The sequence below is a fragment of the Tiliqua scincoides genome, chromosome 5 (assembly GCF_035046505.1).
Source record: "Tiliqua scincoides isolate rTilSci1 chromosome 5, rTilSci1.hap2, whole genome shotgun sequence".
Taxonomy (NCBI): Eukaryota; Metazoa; Chordata; class Lepidosauria; order Squamata; family Scincidae; genus Tiliqua; species Tiliqua scincoides.
In genome coordinates this window covers 50,034,904-50,053,955 of record NC_089825.1, presented here as the reverse complement: position 1 = coordinate 50,053,955, position 19,052 = coordinate 50,034,904, and the positions used below count along the sequence as shown (strand labels likewise).

Sequence of the window (19,052 nt, the reverse complement as noted above, 5' to 3'; positions counted from 1 at the left end):
CATTTCATAGAAGTTCAAAGCATGAAAGGCAGGTGTAGTATTGTGATTTGTTGTATCAGACCCCTGTAAAGCATTACTACTATTGTTTATGAAGTGCCAAATGATGTACCAGGCTAATAGGTTAGTATAATTCCCATTCTGTGTGCAACTAACACACCAAGCCCAATGCCAATCAGCTGGTTTAGGATCAAGCAAGGTATATTATCCTGGTCTCCCAAACACCATTTATGCATGTCCTCCATCTGGATTTTCTTTAAACACTTACCTGGACTGACATATCATCTGGCTTACTAGAGCGTGTCAGGACTGCAACACAGCGATTAAATGCTTCTTGCAGAACCTGTGGAAATAGATAAGTCTCCTAATGACAAGCTTTCTTAAGGTTTCTCCCTCCAGTTTCAGATATTATTTAAAGCCATATGTAACATTAATTCATTATTAATTTATTATCTTTACAAGCCATCTTGGGCATTTGCTTTGGCATGGGATAGGCAGGATATAAATTTATTTAATGAATTTATATTCCAGAAGATTTATTTCCTATATAAAAATAGCTTATTCCTAGCCCAAGGTAAACTGACGTTACTCAGAGTAATATTAAAAATCTTGGAAGTGCAGTTATTACTGCTTAGCACAACTTAGAGACAAATTCAGAGGTTCCAAAGTGTGTGCTGTGATCCCTGAAGAGGTTGCAAGTAGCTTAGGAGGAGGCTACAAAGCAATACTGAGCAAGTTGAACTGTTCTTACTCCAGGGATTCTCAAAATGTGGGTCATAACTACTTACAATATGGGGAAGTCACTTAAGTTTTTTTAGGAATCGCAGTAACAAATTTGCAGTTTGAGATGCCCAAGCTAGTTTATAAAAAACACTCTATCCAAGCTTTTCACAGCAAACAATTTATCTACTCTTTAATTAAATAGGATTCATGAAGGCCTTTACACGGGTTGTGCAGTTTTACAAAAACAGTCTTGAAGAATAGTTCTGAGAGGATGCCATGCATAAAGCTAAAAGTCTTTAAAAAGCAAGCTTCCCAGAGGACTACTAAACAAATAGAAAGAGCTATTCAAACCATTTTGCAGAGATGGAGTGTTTAATAGGAAGAAATGCAAAACAGCAGCTCCCCCTGATGCAGTGGTTCTCAAACTGGGGCGTCGCAATGCGCCAGTCAGAGAGCCCTGGCCTCTGCCCCCTTCAGGGTGGGAAGGGGGAAAGCAGTGACGCGATTGCCAGAATCATGTCAGCGTCGAGGGGTTGCCTGGATTCACCACAGCTTGCAGTAGCCTTCCAGGGGTGCAGGGAGCTCCGCGCCAGCCTCCACAGGGCTCCCCCAACATGCGGAGACAGTGCAGATAATGAACACAACCCACTTCTGGTTTGTGATTGCAATCATTATCTTCACTGTCTCCGCATGTTGGGGAGCCCTGTGGAGGCTGGCACAGGGCTCTCCGCATGCCCGGAAGGCTACTGTAGGCTGTGGAGAGTGCAGGCAAGCCCCTGCACCCCTCAATAGCTACATGATTCTGGCAATCGCATCGCTACCTTCCCCCTCCTCGGCAAGATCTTACAGCAGGGCTCAAACTCCCTGTGAGTTTAAGAACTGCTGAGCTAGGGGGAAAAAACCAAACCAAATAGGCCCACAAAGCAATAACTAGTATGCTTCCATTTCTACCTCTATTCCATTCTCTCTTCTTAGCTCCTCAGCATTAAGCGCTGAACAGTTGACAGTGTAGAAAGCTAGTTCAACAGCAGAAGGCAAGAGAGGAGACTCCTTGGAGAACAAAAGGTCATCTGAAGTTTCTATTGTGATTGTCTTGATCAGCATAGGATAGCCTGCATATTTATAGGGCTTCAAATCTTGAATGAAAAAAATGGTAGAAACATTCATACTTTAATCAGTCCTGCTAATAAAACTCCTAAAGATTCTCTTATTCTGCACCAAACAGGCTAGCTATTTTATTATTATTACAGTGTCATTCACATAACTCGTGCTTGACACAGAAAAAGTACCTGTCCTGAAGGTGCACAATCTGTTTCACATATTTCTTTTTACTATTTCAAGAGTTGATGACATCAGAAAAACACTGATACCCACAAATGCAATCAATGAAGTAACTACAATAAAAATTTGTGTTACTTGGTTAAGCAGCCAACTCAGTTAACTGAGATTTCATCTTGTGGAATAAAGTGGAACACCTACATTGTCAGAGGGCCCTATGTAAGGAGGAGGGTGGAATAGCACCACAGAGGGAGCCCTGTCAGGTAATTAAGGTAGCAGAGTGAGTGGGGGGAGGGCACTTTTAAAAGCTTTGTTAATCAGGAAGCTCCATTCCCTGTGTGCGCCAAACAGCACCAATTTTACTTAAATAAAACTGGAGATACTGACTAAAGCAGGATGTCAGCGACACATCTGTGTCTCCTGCCTCCATAAAGATAATCTTAACTGCCACAAATATTGTGGCACAAGTGAATTGTTTCTTCTCCGCTCTCAGAAAAACATACTTAGGCTGCTTTCAAGACTAACCTCCCTAACTGGGATTGACAAACTAATGAAGATTTCTGGTGCTGAGGAGTGCAGTGGTAAGGGGCATCTAGCATGCTCATCAATCAAAATATTTTCAACTTGAGATATATCCTTTCAAAACTGAGCAAGAGGTTCAACACATTTGGCATATCCAAATCAAGGCTCCTGCCATAATGGTTACCTGCAATCCTTCACACTTGCTACCTCTGGTAATATCTCAAGCCTAGCTCTCTGGCACTACTTTTTCAGTTACTGAAAAATATGTATTTGCTATTTCTTAACATTCTTCATATTTCTGATGTGCCTAATTAAACATATACATTCAGTTGTCAAATACAATTACCTTCTCTGTGTCTGTTGAAGAGAATGCTTTGAGCTTTCAGAATCAAGACGATATTCTCAGGATCTGGACCATCCACCACTTTGGTTGACTTTGTGCATAGAAACTCATACGCTTTGTTCACTTTTTCAAACATGTCCTGTAGAAAAAAATGCATTAAAGAATAAATGAATTCAATCTCAGAATGAATTTACCAGCATTGCAATAGAAACTGGCTATGTTTCAAAAAAAGTATGCCCCATAACTGTTAGAAAATCACTTACGTTGGTTATTTTTTATTTGCACACCATGTTTTAATCTGGAAAGTCCTATAGTTAACTATAGAACTATTACCGTCAAAGCGCCATGTATTTGAAAGTGACTATCTGGTACAAATATGTATATGGAGGATCTGTATGAAAGAGTCATATTTCTGCACTGGAACTCCCATGCACACAAATGTGCAAACCAAGGGAGCAGATTTGCTCCCTCCACTGAAGTCAACAGAACTCAAACAAGTGGGGGAACTTCACCTATGCAATCACAGAATCAGAGCAAACACTCAATCAGTATTGCACTTACTCGACCTTCTGGATTCTTGTCAGGGTGGTATTTTTGGGCCAATCTGAAATAAGCTTTCCTGATCTTGCTCTCATCATGCCTATTGGGTACAAAAATAATTTGTTCATATAGGATTCTATGTTCTATCATCAAGTCAGTGAAAAACAACCCTGCTGCTTATACTGTTATGGATACAGAAGCTATATTATACTTTGAATTGAACTACAGTTATTATTATTATTATTATTATTATTATTATTACAGAAGCCAAGTTTTTGAACTGCAGATTTTAACCCATTTTTGACAAACTGAATCACTCAGAGAATATTGAAATCCATCTGTTCCACTGAAGACAGGTAGAAGCAGTAATGGAATAACTTTTACGGGAATTACATTCAGCATGAAACTACACCTTCTACATTATAGATGAGACAACAGGAATCTGCATGAATTACTGAAGTCTGAACTAGCCAATCCATTGTCTTCGCAAGGATTCTAGCATAGCCACCACCAATGTCCTTTTGGTATGATACCTTTATTTCTAGTTAAGTGGAGATGGATCAGATAAATAATCAGTTATTTTTAGAGAGCAAGCCTTTTGGTACAGGGAACCACCTTTTCATTATTTTACTACGAAAACTGCTCTGTAAACTGCCGTTGTTGAAAATGGTACAACACTATTCTTTAAAAAAAGGTCAGAACATTATCAAATGGAAGTGCTCCTGGGCTGAAAATACTATTTTACTGCTAATATATATATAAAAAAAAACTCTTGGCCATAGCCGTTCTTTCTGGTTCTGGAAAATAATCAGGGGTCAACATTTTAAATTAAGCAACGTAAGTGAACATTATTCTTCATTTTAAGATGACAGATTCAGTTGTGGGAAATGTATAACTTACTGTCCTTGCCCCTTTGGAAGATGAAGAACTTCATAAGCATCATCTATTGACATTGTAGGAGGCTTCTTCTCTACTTCTTTCTTCCAAGCCTCTAGGGTATCTTTTAGGAGCTTAACCTATATAAAAGCAACACAGAAGAATTAATTAGCAAGGAGTTCATTTTGGCAGCTAGTACTCAAAGCTAACTTTGTCTCTTCATATCAAGGACAAAGAGTCATAAAACCAGCCAGATGGACCATCATCTTATAACTCAAACAATGACTATGAAGAAATCTGAAGAACACACTGTCAAACATTTTAAAAGCAATTTCAGTTTTCAAACTGCAAAATTTATACCAGGCCGATCAAGACTATAGTCCCAGGTAGGGCCCATCCATGAAGTCAACTGAGGTAGCTGTCTCAGGCAGCAGATTAGCAGGATGGGGTTCACCTCTGTTGCTTCTTTCCCCATTTACTCTCTGAGCAGGAAAAATGTGGTGACTAAGCAGAAGTGGTATGAAAGAGGAGTGTAGTGAGGCAGAATTTCCCCTAACTTTTTCAACCCAGAGTGGAGAAGGAACATAAGAGTCCTGCTGGATCAGGCCAAAGGCCCATCTAGTCCAGCTTCCTGTATCTCACAGTGGCCCACCAAATGCCCCAGGGAGCACACAAGACAACAGGCACAACCTGCATCCTGGTGCCCTCCCCTGCATCTGGCAATCAGAGGCAGCTTGCCTCTAAAACCAAGAGGTTGCACATACCTACTATGATTTGTAACCTGTAATGAACTTCTCCTCCAGAAATTTGTCCAATCCCCTCTTAAAGGCATCCAGGCAAGGTGCTATAACTACTTCTTGTGGCAAAGAGTGCCACAAACTAATTACATGCTGGGTAAAGAAATATTTTCTTCTGTCTGTCCTAACTCTCCCAACACTCAGCTTTTGTGAATGTCCCCTGGTTGTGGTGTTATGCGAGCAGGAAATGAGCGTCTCTCTATCCACTCTGTCCATCTCCTGCATGATTTTGTATGTCTCAATCATGTCCCTCCTCAAGCGCCTCTTTACTAGACTGTAGAGGCCCAAACACTGTAGCTTTTCCTCATAGGGAAGGTGCCCCAGCCCAGTAATCATTTTGGTTGCTCTGCTTTGCACCTTTTCCATCTCCACTATATCCTTTCTGAGATGTGGTGACCAGAACTGGATGCAATACTCCAGGTGTGGCCTAATCATCGATTTGTACAATGGCATTACACTGTACAATGTACAATCAATTTGTATAATGGCATTGCATTATATTACATTACAGGAGAGGCTAGCCCTTTACACAGGCCAATACACATTTTGCTTCCTTAAACATTACACCAATTCCTGGGTATATTTGGGGTGCCAATTCAAAAATGGCATCCGTTTTGCCCTATCACGTATAGTTTTGGAGACACGGCATAGCCTCTTTAGTGAATGGTTCAAGCAGCTTCCTCATGAGGATGCTTACACCATGGCTTCCTCATGAGGAAGCTGCTTGAACCACTCACTAATAAGGCTATACTATATCTCCAAAACTAGACGTGATAGGGCAAAACGGATGCCATTTTTGGAATCAGCACCCCAAATCCATATCAAACCACCACAAAGTTTGGGAAAAACTTTTCTGACCCTCTTGTAGGCCTGTGTTATCAGAGGGCTACAGGGAAGGCACAGTCACTATGCCAGACTAGTGATCACTGCTTTGGGATTCAAACCCAACCCCTCCCCCCATTCCATTGTACTACAAATTGGGAGCCACACAAGAAGTCAGACTTACAGGATCTTTAATAGGCCAATCAGGAAATCGAAGTTTATCACAAAGATGTCTGAGATAATAAATGTTACAAAACAGCTCATTCTCCAGTTGAGGATAGTTGATAATGGGGATGGGGCAGTACTGGTAAAGTGCTCTTGTGTTACTCTGAAGGCGAGGAGTGAAGTCAGCAAGATGGGCAGCAATCTTCTCTATCATAAGGCGCCTGTGAATTGCAAAAGGTCTCTTCAAGCAAGCAAAGTCTTCTAGATACTAGATCTAATCCAAAAGGGGACTTGCATGAGAAAAGTCTTTCTACTAAAAAAAAAAAAAAAAAAAAAGGCAGCCCCTGCCCCCACCATGACAAGTTTCTACTGGCTCTCTCCATCTGCTTCAAGACCTGATTTTGTTATGGGGTATGGGGGAAGATACTTATGCCCATTTGTGTGAATACAACTTCCTTTGAGTTTCTCAGGCCCCAACCCAATGATTCTGACAATCAGATAATTAAATCCTTCTTGCCTGCCACAAATATATCTTGTGATTTAGATTACAGCCAGAAAATTGGACCTGTAATCTAAACTGTACACCAACAGTGTCAAAATCACTCAATTTGCATCAAGTGAATATATTAGTTACCTCATTTCATTACTCCAAATGGCTTCAGGAGTGTCAAATTCACCCAAAAATATTTCAGAAAATTTTTCTGGTTCATAGTTTTCCAAGTAGCACACCATGGCTTCTGGGAGAATGTGTCCAAGAATACTTCTCTGAACTATATCTTGTCCTTTGGTCTTAAGAAAAATAAAGAAAAGTTACCATCTACGTGATAAACCCATGCAAACGAAATCAGAGAACTGCTTAGTGCAAGGCTTTGACAATAGTAAAATTAGTTATTAGAAGATACCTTTAAACAGCAAGCAACATTTTTGCTGGAATGAAGGACAAAGCTCTTTCTAAACATTGTTTTGTCAGTCATGACCTAACTTGTTGGACTATCCAATAGATTGCTACAGATACCCTCTGTTATGGGTCTGTGCTAAAGAGATCACATATACTGGTAGTTCTGCGTACTGTGCAGTAGATCACAAACAAGATATCAACCAACCACAGTAAGTCACAAATTATTATCTCAAGGATGGATACTAGAGTTCTAGTTAGACAAAAAGATCTGTAAAAGCTTCAAGTCTGCCGAGTCCTGTTCCCCCCACATACTTTATACCTAGAATTCTACATATATTTGTTAAGTAATGGTCAAACTCATAGCTGGATTTGGCTCACTTGTAAGCATGTTTCAAGATTGTTCTGTAGTAGTAATTGCTGCTCACCTCCTCAGATTTGAAAGCCTGTTTTGAATGTGTATACTTCAAAAACCTAGAAGGCAAGTTAACATACTAAGTTAAGTAAAAAATTTTCAAAGCCATAACCTTTGCATGCAGGTTAACACTCTCCTATAATTCAAGATTTGCCAACTGAATCCCACCAGCAGTCTGTTGAACATCACATATCTTAGGGACTTCCAGTTTGCCATACTTTCTATTTTTCTCTGTACCCACTGTACAGTGTAACCCAACTCATTTACTTTCCCCAAGCAATTATTTTATCCCTCCAAATATCTCAAACATGTCAATCTGGGTAGGTACATGGGGGGCGGGGCTTGAGATGGCTGAGTAGCTGTGTTCTTCTGAGCTCCTGGAAAGCTCTTGGAAAACAAGCTATTTCGTTCCAGAATTGCGGGTCTGATGAGATCCGAGGATCAGTGGCCAGGAGAGGCCTCGATCCTACAAATGGTGTATGGTTTTGGAGAAGAAGGGTCCAGCCAGGACTGTTTTTTCTCTAAGGGAACCCAGCCATTGATGTCTGTGATGGTGAGGATTCAATGTTGAAATTAAGCTGAAGGCTCCAAGCAGGGAAGGAAGCTGAAAGAAGCAAGTGAGTGTTGTTCCGTTGTGTGTGTCTGGCATTAATTGACTAAATGACTGCCTGATTAAGCTTTTGCCTGAGAAAAGGAGAGGAGGAGTAGGCTTTCCCCCTCCTGGGAGAAGAGGAAGGAGGAGGAGGCTTTCTCTGCGTATTTGTCTGTCTCATGGATTGAGAACTGGTTGGAGGCCAGGAAGCAGAGAGTAGGTGTCAATGGGCAATTTTCACAATGGAGAGAGGTGAAAAGCGGTGTGCTCCAAGGATCTGTCCTGGGACAGGTGCTTTTCAACCTCTTCATAAATGACCTGGAGACAGGGTTGAGCAGTGAAGAGGCTAAGTTTGCAGACAACACCAAACTTTTCCGAGTGGTGAAGACCAGAAGTGATTGTGAGGAGCTCCAGAAGGATCTCTCCAGACTGGCAGAATGGGCAGCAAAATGGCAGATGCGCTTCAATGTCAGTAAGTGTAAAGTCATGCACATTGGGGCAAAAAAATCAAAACTTTAGATATAGGCTGATGGGTTCTGAGCTGTCTGTGACAGATCAGGAGAGAGATCTTGGGGTGGTGGTGGACAGGTCGATGACAGTATCGACCCAATGAGCAGCGGCAGTAAAGAAGGCCAATTCTATGCTTGGGATCATTAGGAAGGGTATTGAGAACAAAACAGCTAGTATTATAATGCCATTGTACAAATCTATGGTAAGGCCACACCTGGAGTATTGTGTCCAGTTCTGGTCGCCGCATCTCAAAAAAGACATAGTGGAAATGGAAAAGATGCAAAAGAGAGCAACTAAGATGATTACGGGGCTGGGGCACCTTCCTTATGAAGAAAGGCTATGACGTTTGGGCCTCTTCAGCCTAGAAAAGAGACGCCTGAGGGTGGACATGATTGAGACATACAAAATTATGCAGGGGATGGACAGAGTGGATAGGGAGATGCTCTTTACACTCTCACATAATACCAGAACCAGGGGACATCCACTAAAATTGAGTGTTGGGCGGGTTAGGACAGACAAAAGAAAATATTTCTTTACTCAGCGTGTGGTCGGTCTGTGGAACTCCTTGCCACAGGATGTGGTGCTGGCGTCTAGCCTAGACGCCTTTAAAAGGGGATTGGACAAGCTTCTGGAGGAAAAATCCATTATGGGGTACAAGCCATGATGTGTATGCGCAACCTCCTGATTTTAGAAATGGGTTATGTCAGAATGCCAGATGCAAGGGAAGGCACCAGGATGAGGTCTCTTGTTCTCTGGTGTGCTCCCTGGGGCATTTGGTGGGCTGCTGTGAGATATAGGAAGCTGGACTAGATGGGCCTATGGCCTGATCCAGTGGGGCTGTTCTTATGTTGATGTGAGAAGAAGCTTTGGAGGAGATCTGCCGAGCTTGTTATGGAAATATGAGTGCATAACTCTAACTTTATAAATCTAAAATTTGTTGGATTACAAATTAACCGTCTTGGAATACAATTACTGTTGTGGAGTGTTCAGTTTTGTTTTCCTGTGGAGAGCCTGTGGAGAGCGGCTGGAGACCTGCATTTTTTTTTTTTACACGAAAGTGGTTGATTGTTTACATTCCTTTGATTATCTCCTGGAAAGGAATGCAGTTGACATAGAAACAAATATAAGTAACAGAAATAAGATATAAACACAGATAAGAACATCAGGAACATCTAGTGGACAAAAAAAAGATACTAGAAGGACAAGAACAGGACTTGACAAGTGAAGTAAGAAGAAAGGAGATATAAGAAGGAAGAAAAAGGATGACAGGAACAGGAGCAAAAGTTAGGAGCTCTTCTGCCCCGGAGTCCAGCTTGGGAAAACTAACACAAGAGGAACTGAAAGGGAAAGAATGGAACTAGACAATACAAGATAGTATAGAGGAATTAGTGGTGATGGGACAGCAACAAACAAATCAATATCTGCGGGTTCAAGTTAGTTTGGATGCATTAACTACACAACTAAATGATCTTAGTGTGCAACTTAAAGATGTTATATCCGAATCACATGAGAAAAAACAAAGGATTATGGAAAAATTATTGGAAATGGGAAAGCAACAAGCAAATCGATATTTACAAATCCAAATTAGCCTGGAAATCTTAATTCAACAGACAAATGAGTCTAATACGCAACAAACAGGAGAGGATCAACAAAAGAGCAAAGAAATGGAAGATAAATCCAAAACACTGGAGACAGGACAAAACAAACAATTGGAAGAGACAAGAGATAGCTTGGAAGATAAAGACTCAAAAGTCACCAGACCACAAAGGAGAAGAAATACTTTGACTAATTGATGCAGATTGGATTGATCAAGTGAAGGAAGAAGAAATACTTCAACCAACTGACATAGATTGGAATGATCAAGTGAAGGAGACGACTCATCAAGATGTTGATTTAGCAAGAAGAGCGAGTACATTAAATCATGATCTATTAAGAGGAATTCGTGTGAAATTTATTAGAAAAAAAAGATGGAAAGTTAGAGAGGAGAAGAGATTTGGAAGACCTGTGAATATTTAGGTTGGAGACAAGGGAATAGATAAAAAGACAGTAATGTGTTAATTTTGTATGTTAGAAATTAAAGTTTATTAGATGTCAATGAGAATTTATAAGTTTTATAGGTGATATGTAATATGTATAAAAATTTTAGTTAGCTTGATATTAATAGATGTTAGAATTTTAGAGGATAATTGTATTGAATTAGAATTAATTTTAGGTGATATTGTTTTGGATGTTTACGTATATGTTTATGAATTATTAGAATATTAAAAGTTGTTAGAATTTAATATATTAGATTATGATCTTAATTCTTGTGAGGATTTTATATGCTAGATACTGGAAAGACACGAAGATCCCAATGAAAGATGAATTAATAGAGCAAATAATGAATGTGGTGGAAATGGATAGATTTCTAGAGAGCTTGGATCAACAGTGAAACCGATATAGATTGAGTAATGAAAATTATTTTATGATTGGTTGAAAATAAAGTTGCAGAAGTATAAGATAGGGTATTTAGATGAATGTATTATATATGATATATTATATATGATATGATAGAAATGATAAATGATATTAAGAGGCTAACGTAGAAGAGGAACTGGATTAGGAAATATGTAATGATTTATTAGTTATAGTGATGTATGATATCTTGCACCCTCTGTGTTTATGCATTGTACGTATTGTATTATGTGTTGTGTGTTTGTTATTTTTGTTTTAGGAAAAATTAATAAAAAAAATCTGGGTAGGTACATAACATACCACCATATGATGAACATCCTTTTTGTTCTCACCTTGCAACAGGGAGTACGTTGGAACCAGTGTACATCATAATGAAGAAGAATACTCCACTGAGGTAAAGCCGAGGTAACTGCGGGTTGTCTTGCATTATGTAGAACAGCAATATGGCAACTTTCTCAACAAGGATAGGGTCAAAAGTCAGCAATAGCTGAAAGGCAATTAAACTGTGTATATCAGATTAAGTCACACTATTAAAAACCACTGCAACATAAAATGCTAAAGCAAGCAAAAACTGACCAGCTGGCAGAAAAACCAACTCACCTGAATGATGTGAGGAAGGCAAGTGCTGTCTGACAAAAGCCTCTTCACTCTGGGTAAAGGTCTTATAATAGCATTATCCTGATCTCTAAAAGAGAAGGTGTTTTCCTAGTCAATATTTATAGTGCATCACACAATACAAAGGATAGTCTGCTTTAGTGCTAAATGTTTTTCATCTAAATTTTGGTTATGACATGAAAATGGGTTTGTCTATTGCTATTCCAATGTGCTTTAATGCGCTACTTTCACGTATATTCCAGTCAGTTTACAATTGTTTTATTAAACATATATCAGGTCATCCTTCCAAACACTGGCCTCCTTGCTACAGATTCTGGTAGCCTCTTCCCCACTGATAGACCTTACCAGGAATGCATTATATTTTTCTAAACTAGTTTTATAAGGGGCATTTGTCTGCTCTAATGCCAAGTGGGGGTCAGTTAACAAGTTCTGAAATTGTGTGCATAATAGAAGTATATGTATGAGAAAATTCAACTGGAAAGAATATTGGTTAAGGTGACACAGAACAGTTTCTTAAGATTCCTTACCTACTAGGGAAGTAGCTACACATTGTGACCAGCATGTTGAGGATGAGTGTGGCAAGATCAGTCTCATTCAGTACAGCTTGCCCAGTGGCAAGCAAACACCATTTCAACTGGGGGATAACCTGCAGTGGCCGCCATCCATCCATGCCCTGGGCCCAGCAACGTGTTTTTGCAGTCAGTTTCCCTTTGGTCCACAGTTCCTGCATCTAAGAAGTCCAACAGAACATTGCCATGAGCAAGAGGGCATTTTAACTGCCAGGACCACAGGGAAGTGTTTGATCTTCATAAGCTGTGCTGAAGAAACTCTAATATACTTTTACATATTTTTATTTCTTGTAAATACCAGCATAACCACACACTTAAACTACCTGTTAGAAGTGACCAACACTCATAAAATTTGAGCAAACCAAGAAGGTTCTAGTCTAAGCATCCTCCCCCAAAGGGCTATTAATCAACAGGTCTAGCAAAGATCTATTAGTGAGACAATAAAGATAGCTGCATTGTAAACAGCACCAAATGATTCAAGTTATAGAGAACTTAAGAAGTCAAATATCCTCAAATAGATGTGCATGGCAAAATGGGAACATCCTGCATCCCCTGCTAACAGCTGAAAGCCAGCCAGTGCAGATTGTATAATGTGTGCTGGTCTTCAGATCACCCTTGCCCCTGGGTCTATGTTCTGGGTGCTTATGGTCAGTAAGGTAAGATACACTGTATAAATACATCATTTTGTCAAAATAAGTGCCACATAGGTCACATCCTACCACTGTGCTTTCACACTAGCAAATTAAAAAAGTTGCATAACTCTACTGCAACTCTACCATAAAAGTTACCTCATGAAAGCTGTAAGGACCACTTCTTTCTTTGTCTGCGTTGCCAAAATACCACTCTTTCTCACTCTCTCTTTTCATATCAGGTGCTGCTTCTATTACATTGCTCTTTAAAACAGAAACAAACCAGTGGATCATTAAATGAACAAAGCAGCAAACTACAGTGAATTTTCAATGTGAACGTTAAAACAGACACCTATCTTAAGTTTAAATTGCACCCATTAGCCAGCCAGCCAATTTAATGCACACACAAATCAAATATTTTGCAAGTTTTCTACTAGAGGTTGGTTTAGCAAGGATAGTGACAGTCAGATACACATTACATGTGCCTTGATTAGCCACATGTTACAAATACAAACACACACTCTAAACAGCATTAATTTTTAACAATGCACACAATAGATATCTTTGAAGTGACTCATTTGGGAATTATATGAATCACGCTTCTGTGCAACAGCAGTTTTTAAATAAGAAATATTTTGAAAACTCACTTCTAAATTTGCAGGTAAGAAACTAAATAACTCATACTTGCAATGGTACTGTTGCCCTGCTTGTGTGAAGATGGGCCAGAGTTAGGAGATCAACAAGAATTTTGATGCCATTTGAATCCATGAGCTCTTTGACATTTTTCTAAAAAGGAAGAATCCCCTTGATTATGTCATATATTTTAAACTTGAACACCAAATATCAGTTTATCAATTTAAAAACAATGCTCTAGAACAGGGGTCTCCAAACTTTTTGGCCAGAGGACCGCATCAAAAATCTGCCGTGGTGTTGGGGGCCAGAAAAAAATTTAAATATATAATTTAAATAAATAAATTGGAGATAGAACCTAGATGAGCAAATAAATGAATGAATGGGCTCATTCAAGCAACCTTTCTGGCTCTCAGAACACCCTCCAGACACAATCAGAGCACAGTTCTGGTTGTGTTCAGTTAAGTGGTCCAGAGGCTTTCAGGGGACAAGAGGTTGGCCACGGGCCGGATAGAGGCTTGTCCAGCAAACCCAGGGCTGGGGTTTGGAGACCCCTGCTCTAGAAAATTAGTGAAAAGTTGATCATGAAGCCTACAACATAATTGCTTGATACTGTTATTCTTTAAAATTTGGTTACTTTAGAGTTCAAATATAAGAAAATTGGGATACAAGTTTAATATTTTAAATAAAAAACACTTGTAATATTAATTTTATAAACAAGTGGCTGTATCCTAAAGAGCACACCTGGAAATATGGTGGCTTTATGTACTGTTCCACATCTGGTTGTAGGAACACATGTGGAAGATATTATTCAGCAATGAGATACTGACAATTTTAAGTGCAACACCTTGGTGCAACATGTTGTGCAAGCCAAGTTAGAATTTCATTTGGATATTTGTGCGAAAGAACCTTGCACTGTTACTTCCATGTATTTGAGTCCCCTTATGAGAATGGACAGGTTAGGACACAACCCAAAATTTAATTTAAAAATTTGCAATATTTTCTCTTTTTAAGCTGTTCTACAGCTACATACATAGTTGGCTCATCAGAAAAACAGGATAAAAATCCAGCCTCAATAATTTACTACAGAAGAGGATGTATATAATCATGTCTGTTTCAGAGCATTAATAGTTTATAGTGAACACTTAAAGAAAAGCTTTAAACTAGCAAAGTAGTAATTAGGTGTTAGTACTGCTAACAACTGTAAAGGCTTTGCAATGCAAAGTTGCTCACCTTGTTGAGAATTAGCTTGTTAAGGAATAGTATCAGTCTGTCTCGTTCAAGTCTATCTGTGGACTACAGAAAAAGTTGCAAGACATTTTTTATAAGACAAAAGCATTATAATACAATCAAGCCTTGGTGTCCACAATCTGCTATGCAAATGATACGATTATTCTACTATTCACAATTTAAGAGTATGGTTCAGTCTGATTTATTTTGACATTACACATGCTGTAAAGTGATTTGGGCAACCGCATAGTACAGTGTGACTGCTCAGAGCAAAATTTGAGATCAGAGATGTCAATCCAGATCTGAAAACTGAAACACAGCCATGAAAGTTGTCACACAAAAATATAGTATTTGCTTTTGTTTCCTTATTTTGCTGCTTGCAAGCCTTATGCACTATACTAGCCCAATGTGCAAGTACCTTTCAAACAGAAACCTAAATGTTTCATTTGTTAAACATGGATGGGGAAAGAATGGATGAACACACTGAAGCTGAGAAATACTATTTTGACTGGGACCAGTTTGTCATTTTTATACTGAAAGATCATCAAAGGTACATGGGGCCTTCATAATTCATGAAAGTTCCATTCCCAGAACCCCCATGAATATGGGAAACTGTGGGCATTGAAACTGTCAATTTGCAGGATCTCTCCCCTGCCCCCGTGAACATGACCAGAGCTGAGCTCCAGTTGGGCCCGAATGGTTCCTGAGGCCCACAGAGACTTCTCTGGGCCTCAGAATGCCCTATAAGACAAAAATGTCACTTCCGGTTTTATTGTAAAACCAGAAGTAGCTTTTTTATTTTGGGGGCAGTCCAAGGTCTGCAGTAGCCACAGGTGGTTGCGCACAACCTCTGTGGACCTCAGAAAACTCTCTGGACTCAACTGGAACTGTGCTCTTGTTCGGCAACCATGGATAACTGATATCAGTGGATGCTGAACCTGCGGATAACGTGGGCTCCCTGCATAGCTTCTGTAATATTTGATGGAATCTTATCCTTTATAGTTATTAAATACAAAGTGTCTTAAGCACCTTTGAAATGTAGGTATATGTTGCTCTACAGATTTCTCCTGCAACATCCATACAAAAAGAGAATTGTAGGAGGTAGCACAGTCAGATCAACAGTCTGAACATACTTTATCATGTGTCACTAGAATCAGTTTCATGAAATTTCAGAAGAGCTTCAACAAGCCATGCATACCTCTTTTGCTCCCCAAAATTGAACAGTAATTTTTTTAAAAAACTTACCCTTTCCAACATCCCTATTATGTATCTAGTGTCACCAAATGGACCTATTTCCTCATAACATCTGCCATAAACAATGGCCAGAGCTTGCAAGCAGAGACATTTCATGTTTATTTTGGGGGTGAGCAGGAAACGATGGTACAATTCATTGAAAAATTCATACCTATAGGGAGAAAAGAGGATGGTTTATACAGCAACAATGGAACACATTTTTAAAAAAACATCGAAACAACAACTTACGATTTTTTTATTGCTCCACTTTCTTCACTTTCATCTTCTTCCAACAGTAATCTCAGGTAATAATCCCCAATCTTTATTTCCTCTGACAGGCACTCATATTTCACCTTTAGCATAAGAAAAAATGGAAAGCAAACAGAACTTCTGACATTAAGTAATCAAGGTTGTGGTGTGGGAAACATAGCATTTGAATAAGAAAATATCAGAATTTATATACCGAACAACTATAATCAACTCTGCATTTATTGTTTAAGTTCTGCTAAGATGATAATTGTTTTTGCTAGTGTTTTAAACATTGACAAAAATGTTTAAATTACACTCAGAATCTGTAAATCATAATGCGAAAGCTTTCTTGGTAAGTGACATATGTCCAAATCCTACACACAGCCAAGTGTACTCTGATCTTACATTTACATTTCAGTTACATATTAACATCCTTTAACCACTCTGCCATTCAGTCAGGGTTGGTTAGTGAACTGTAAAAGGTGTATCACCTCACCCTTTCAATACGTGTTTCTGGGTGAAGTAAGAATTCCAATTAAAGTTTGTGTCTAAAGCTTTGGAGACAAGTGGAAGATACTCTTCTAAGAGATGAATGCAGAGTCAGGGGACATGGATGTATATGGGATGCAAGTATGCCACCATAATATACCAGCAGTTTTCTGCACCATTGACAAACACACCAGACATTTAGTCTTTTTCCAAAATAGATGCAAAGGAGAAAGAATTATCAAATTATTTGTAAGAGATAAAAGTTCACAGAGATGCTTGGAAAACAAGGCACTACATTCTGCTGTTCTCTGTCTAAGAGCAGGCAACTCCAAACTACGACCCATGGGGATGGATCTGTAGTTTGGAGAAATAACCCCAGCATGAATGGAGCTTATCATTCCAACACGCTACTCCTTAATTCACACCCCAATCTTCTCCCCAAGTCTTGCTGGGCAGCCACTTCCACTGCCCATTGCCCCAGCAGACTCTGCACCCAGAGTCTGGGGTGAAAGTAGCTGGGCAGACAGACTTGGGGAGAAGATGGGGGCACAAGATAAGGAGCTGTGTGGCAGAACGGTAAGCTCCATTCATGCCTGGGATAGCTTTCCCGATGCACAGCAGTCACCAGTTTGGAGACGGTTGCCTTAGATCAGGGATCTCCAAACGTTTTGGTCAGAGGGCTGTATCAAGTATCTGGCATAGTGTTGAGGATCAGAAAAAATTTAAATAAATACATTAGATTTGGAACTGAGACGAATAAGTGGGCTTAATTTTCCAGGAGCCCTTTAGAAGGTGTTCTGAGGAACAGGCAAGCTGTGTGCAGCCTCCCTGGCCCTCAGAACACCTTCAGAATGTGACTGCAGCACAGCCCTGATTGTGAGTGGGCCAGAGGCTCTCAGGGGACCAGAGACTGGCCGTGGGTTTGCCAGGGGCCGCATCTGGCTTCTGGGCTGGGGTTTGGAGACCCCTGCCTTAGATTAATAATGCTAACAACTTCATAGTTAGAAGGCATAAGCCATGTAATGAGCACTAAATTTTAACTACACAAGCATTTCAGACAAAAAGAAGCTTGTTTTTCATACTAGCATCTGTAAATACTATATGTATTTAGGCACATGCAAAAACCAATGGCATTTTTAATGAGGTTACAGGAAACACAAAACATGGATAAAGATGTACCTCAAATTCTTGATGATTCCAGGAGATGACATTAGCACTGCCAAGTTCCCTATCCATCTGAAACGCCCGCATTTCAGATTCTAGGGTATCTCTTAATTCTTCTCGAGTTTTGAAATTCCAAATCAAGTTGGATCTAGCATGATCTTGAAGAAATCTACATAGAAAAATATGAGAAATTCATTTTCCACAGTCTTTTACCATTTGTAGCAAGATTTTTACTTGCATGGTACAAACCAACCAAAACAAACACACTAGTAAGGATACAAGGTGATATAATATTTCACTTGCATTTTTTCAACATACTGTACACGAAGATCACCTTAGAACAGGGCTCCAGACTCCAGCCCGTGGGGCGGACTTGGCGCCCTTTCAAAGCCCACTCCCAAGTGAATGATGCTTGCCATTCTACATGGGAGCCATGACAAAGTGCCACCGTTCACCCCCATTCCTCCTTGTGTCTAGCCGCTTCCAACCTCCAATGCCTGGGCAGAAGCAACTGGATGTAAGGAAGAATGGCAGCAAATGGAGGCACTTTGTTGCAGCTCCCCTGCGGAACGGTAAGCACTGTCTGTGCCAGGGAAGCCTTTGCAGGTGCTTAGCGGTCTCCATCCTATGATGTCTGCAACAAAACATAGGAGGTGCTGTTCAAACAAAAAAGAAAGCCCAGTTGACATGGACAAGTCTAAACAAGACTGCAGGAGTTTCTGGCCAAGGTCTCCAAGTCCATAATCCTAGAATTATATCCTTTTCTGGGAGTATTTCCCACTGAACACAATGAAACTTGCTTCTGAGAAGATATGCAAAGGATTGCACTTTTGCCTCCCTACAGCATTTTGTTCTACCACAGACATTTATATAAAAGCACATTTTCACATCTGAATGGTAATTAGGTGGGTTATAGATCAGTGGTTGAACACATGCTTTGTAGGAACAAGATCCCAGGTATTTTCGTGTGGGGCTAAGAAAAGCCCCTTTTCTGAAATCCTATAGAACTCTTGCCAATCAGCATAGACAATATTGAGCAAATGGACCAATTGCCTCATTTAGTATAAGCTAGTTTCCTATGTACTTTTCGAACTTGCAAGTCTGACCAGAATTTGATAAGTCGTTCCAATAAATAAATAAAAGTAGAAAACACGTCACTAAACATTTACCTATAATAGAAGAGGTCCCAGTTTGCTTGTATTTTTATTCTTTGCCTTCGCTTCCTCAGTATTACTGGCTTTTGATTAATATTCTGTAAAGATAGATAAACCAAATTTGAGGACAATTCTCATACAACATTTTGTGAAATGAGATC

At 39.7% G+C, this 19,052-nt stretch overlaps 1 protein-coding gene across 2 annotated transcripts in view; it reads right to left on the bottom strand.

Moving 5' to 3' along the window:
• Positions 1 to 19,052, bottom strand: part of DNAJC13 (DnaJ heat shock protein family (Hsp40) member C13) — a 75,663-nt gene that overhangs the window by 18,181 nt on the left and 38,430 nt on the right. For both annotated transcript variants that reach the window (XR_010794521.1, XM_066627885.1), the window contains exons 22-39: positions 18,907 to 18,989; positions 17,753 to 17,906; positions 16,085 to 16,188; positions 15,848 to 16,007; positions 14,606 to 14,668; positions 13,427 to 13,528; positions 12,902 to 13,006; positions 12,072 to 12,274; positions 11,530 to 11,614; positions 11,262 to 11,416; positions 7,387 to 7,432; positions 6,698 to 6,852; positions 6,083 to 6,284; positions 4,304 to 4,419; positions 3,425 to 3,503; positions 2,867 to 3,002; positions 1,672 to 1,856; positions 266 to 340 (exon numbers count right to left, since the gene is read on the bottom strand). Coding sequence is in view for 1 of the 2 variants with exons in the window: in XM_066627885.1 (XP_066483982.1) it covers positions 266 to 340; positions 1,672 to 1,856; positions 2,867 to 3,002; positions 3,425 to 3,503; positions 4,304 to 4,419; positions 6,083 to 6,284; positions 6,698 to 6,852; positions 7,387 to 7,432; positions 11,262 to 11,416; positions 11,530 to 11,614; positions 12,072 to 12,274; positions 12,902 to 13,006; positions 13,427 to 13,528; positions 14,606 to 14,668; positions 15,848 to 16,007; positions 16,085 to 16,188; positions 17,753 to 17,906; positions 18,907 to 18,989 (2,208 nt within the window). In the remaining variant the exon portion in view is untranslated. The remainder of the gene's footprint in view (positions 1 to 265; positions 341 to 1,671; positions 1,857 to 2,866; positions 3,003 to 3,424; positions 3,504 to 4,303; positions 4,420 to 6,082; positions 6,285 to 6,697; positions 6,853 to 7,386; positions 7,433 to 11,261; positions 11,417 to 11,529; positions 11,615 to 12,071; positions 12,275 to 12,901; positions 13,007 to 13,426; positions 13,529 to 14,605; positions 14,669 to 15,847; positions 16,008 to 16,084; positions 16,189 to 17,752; positions 17,907 to 18,906; positions 18,990 to 19,052) is intronic.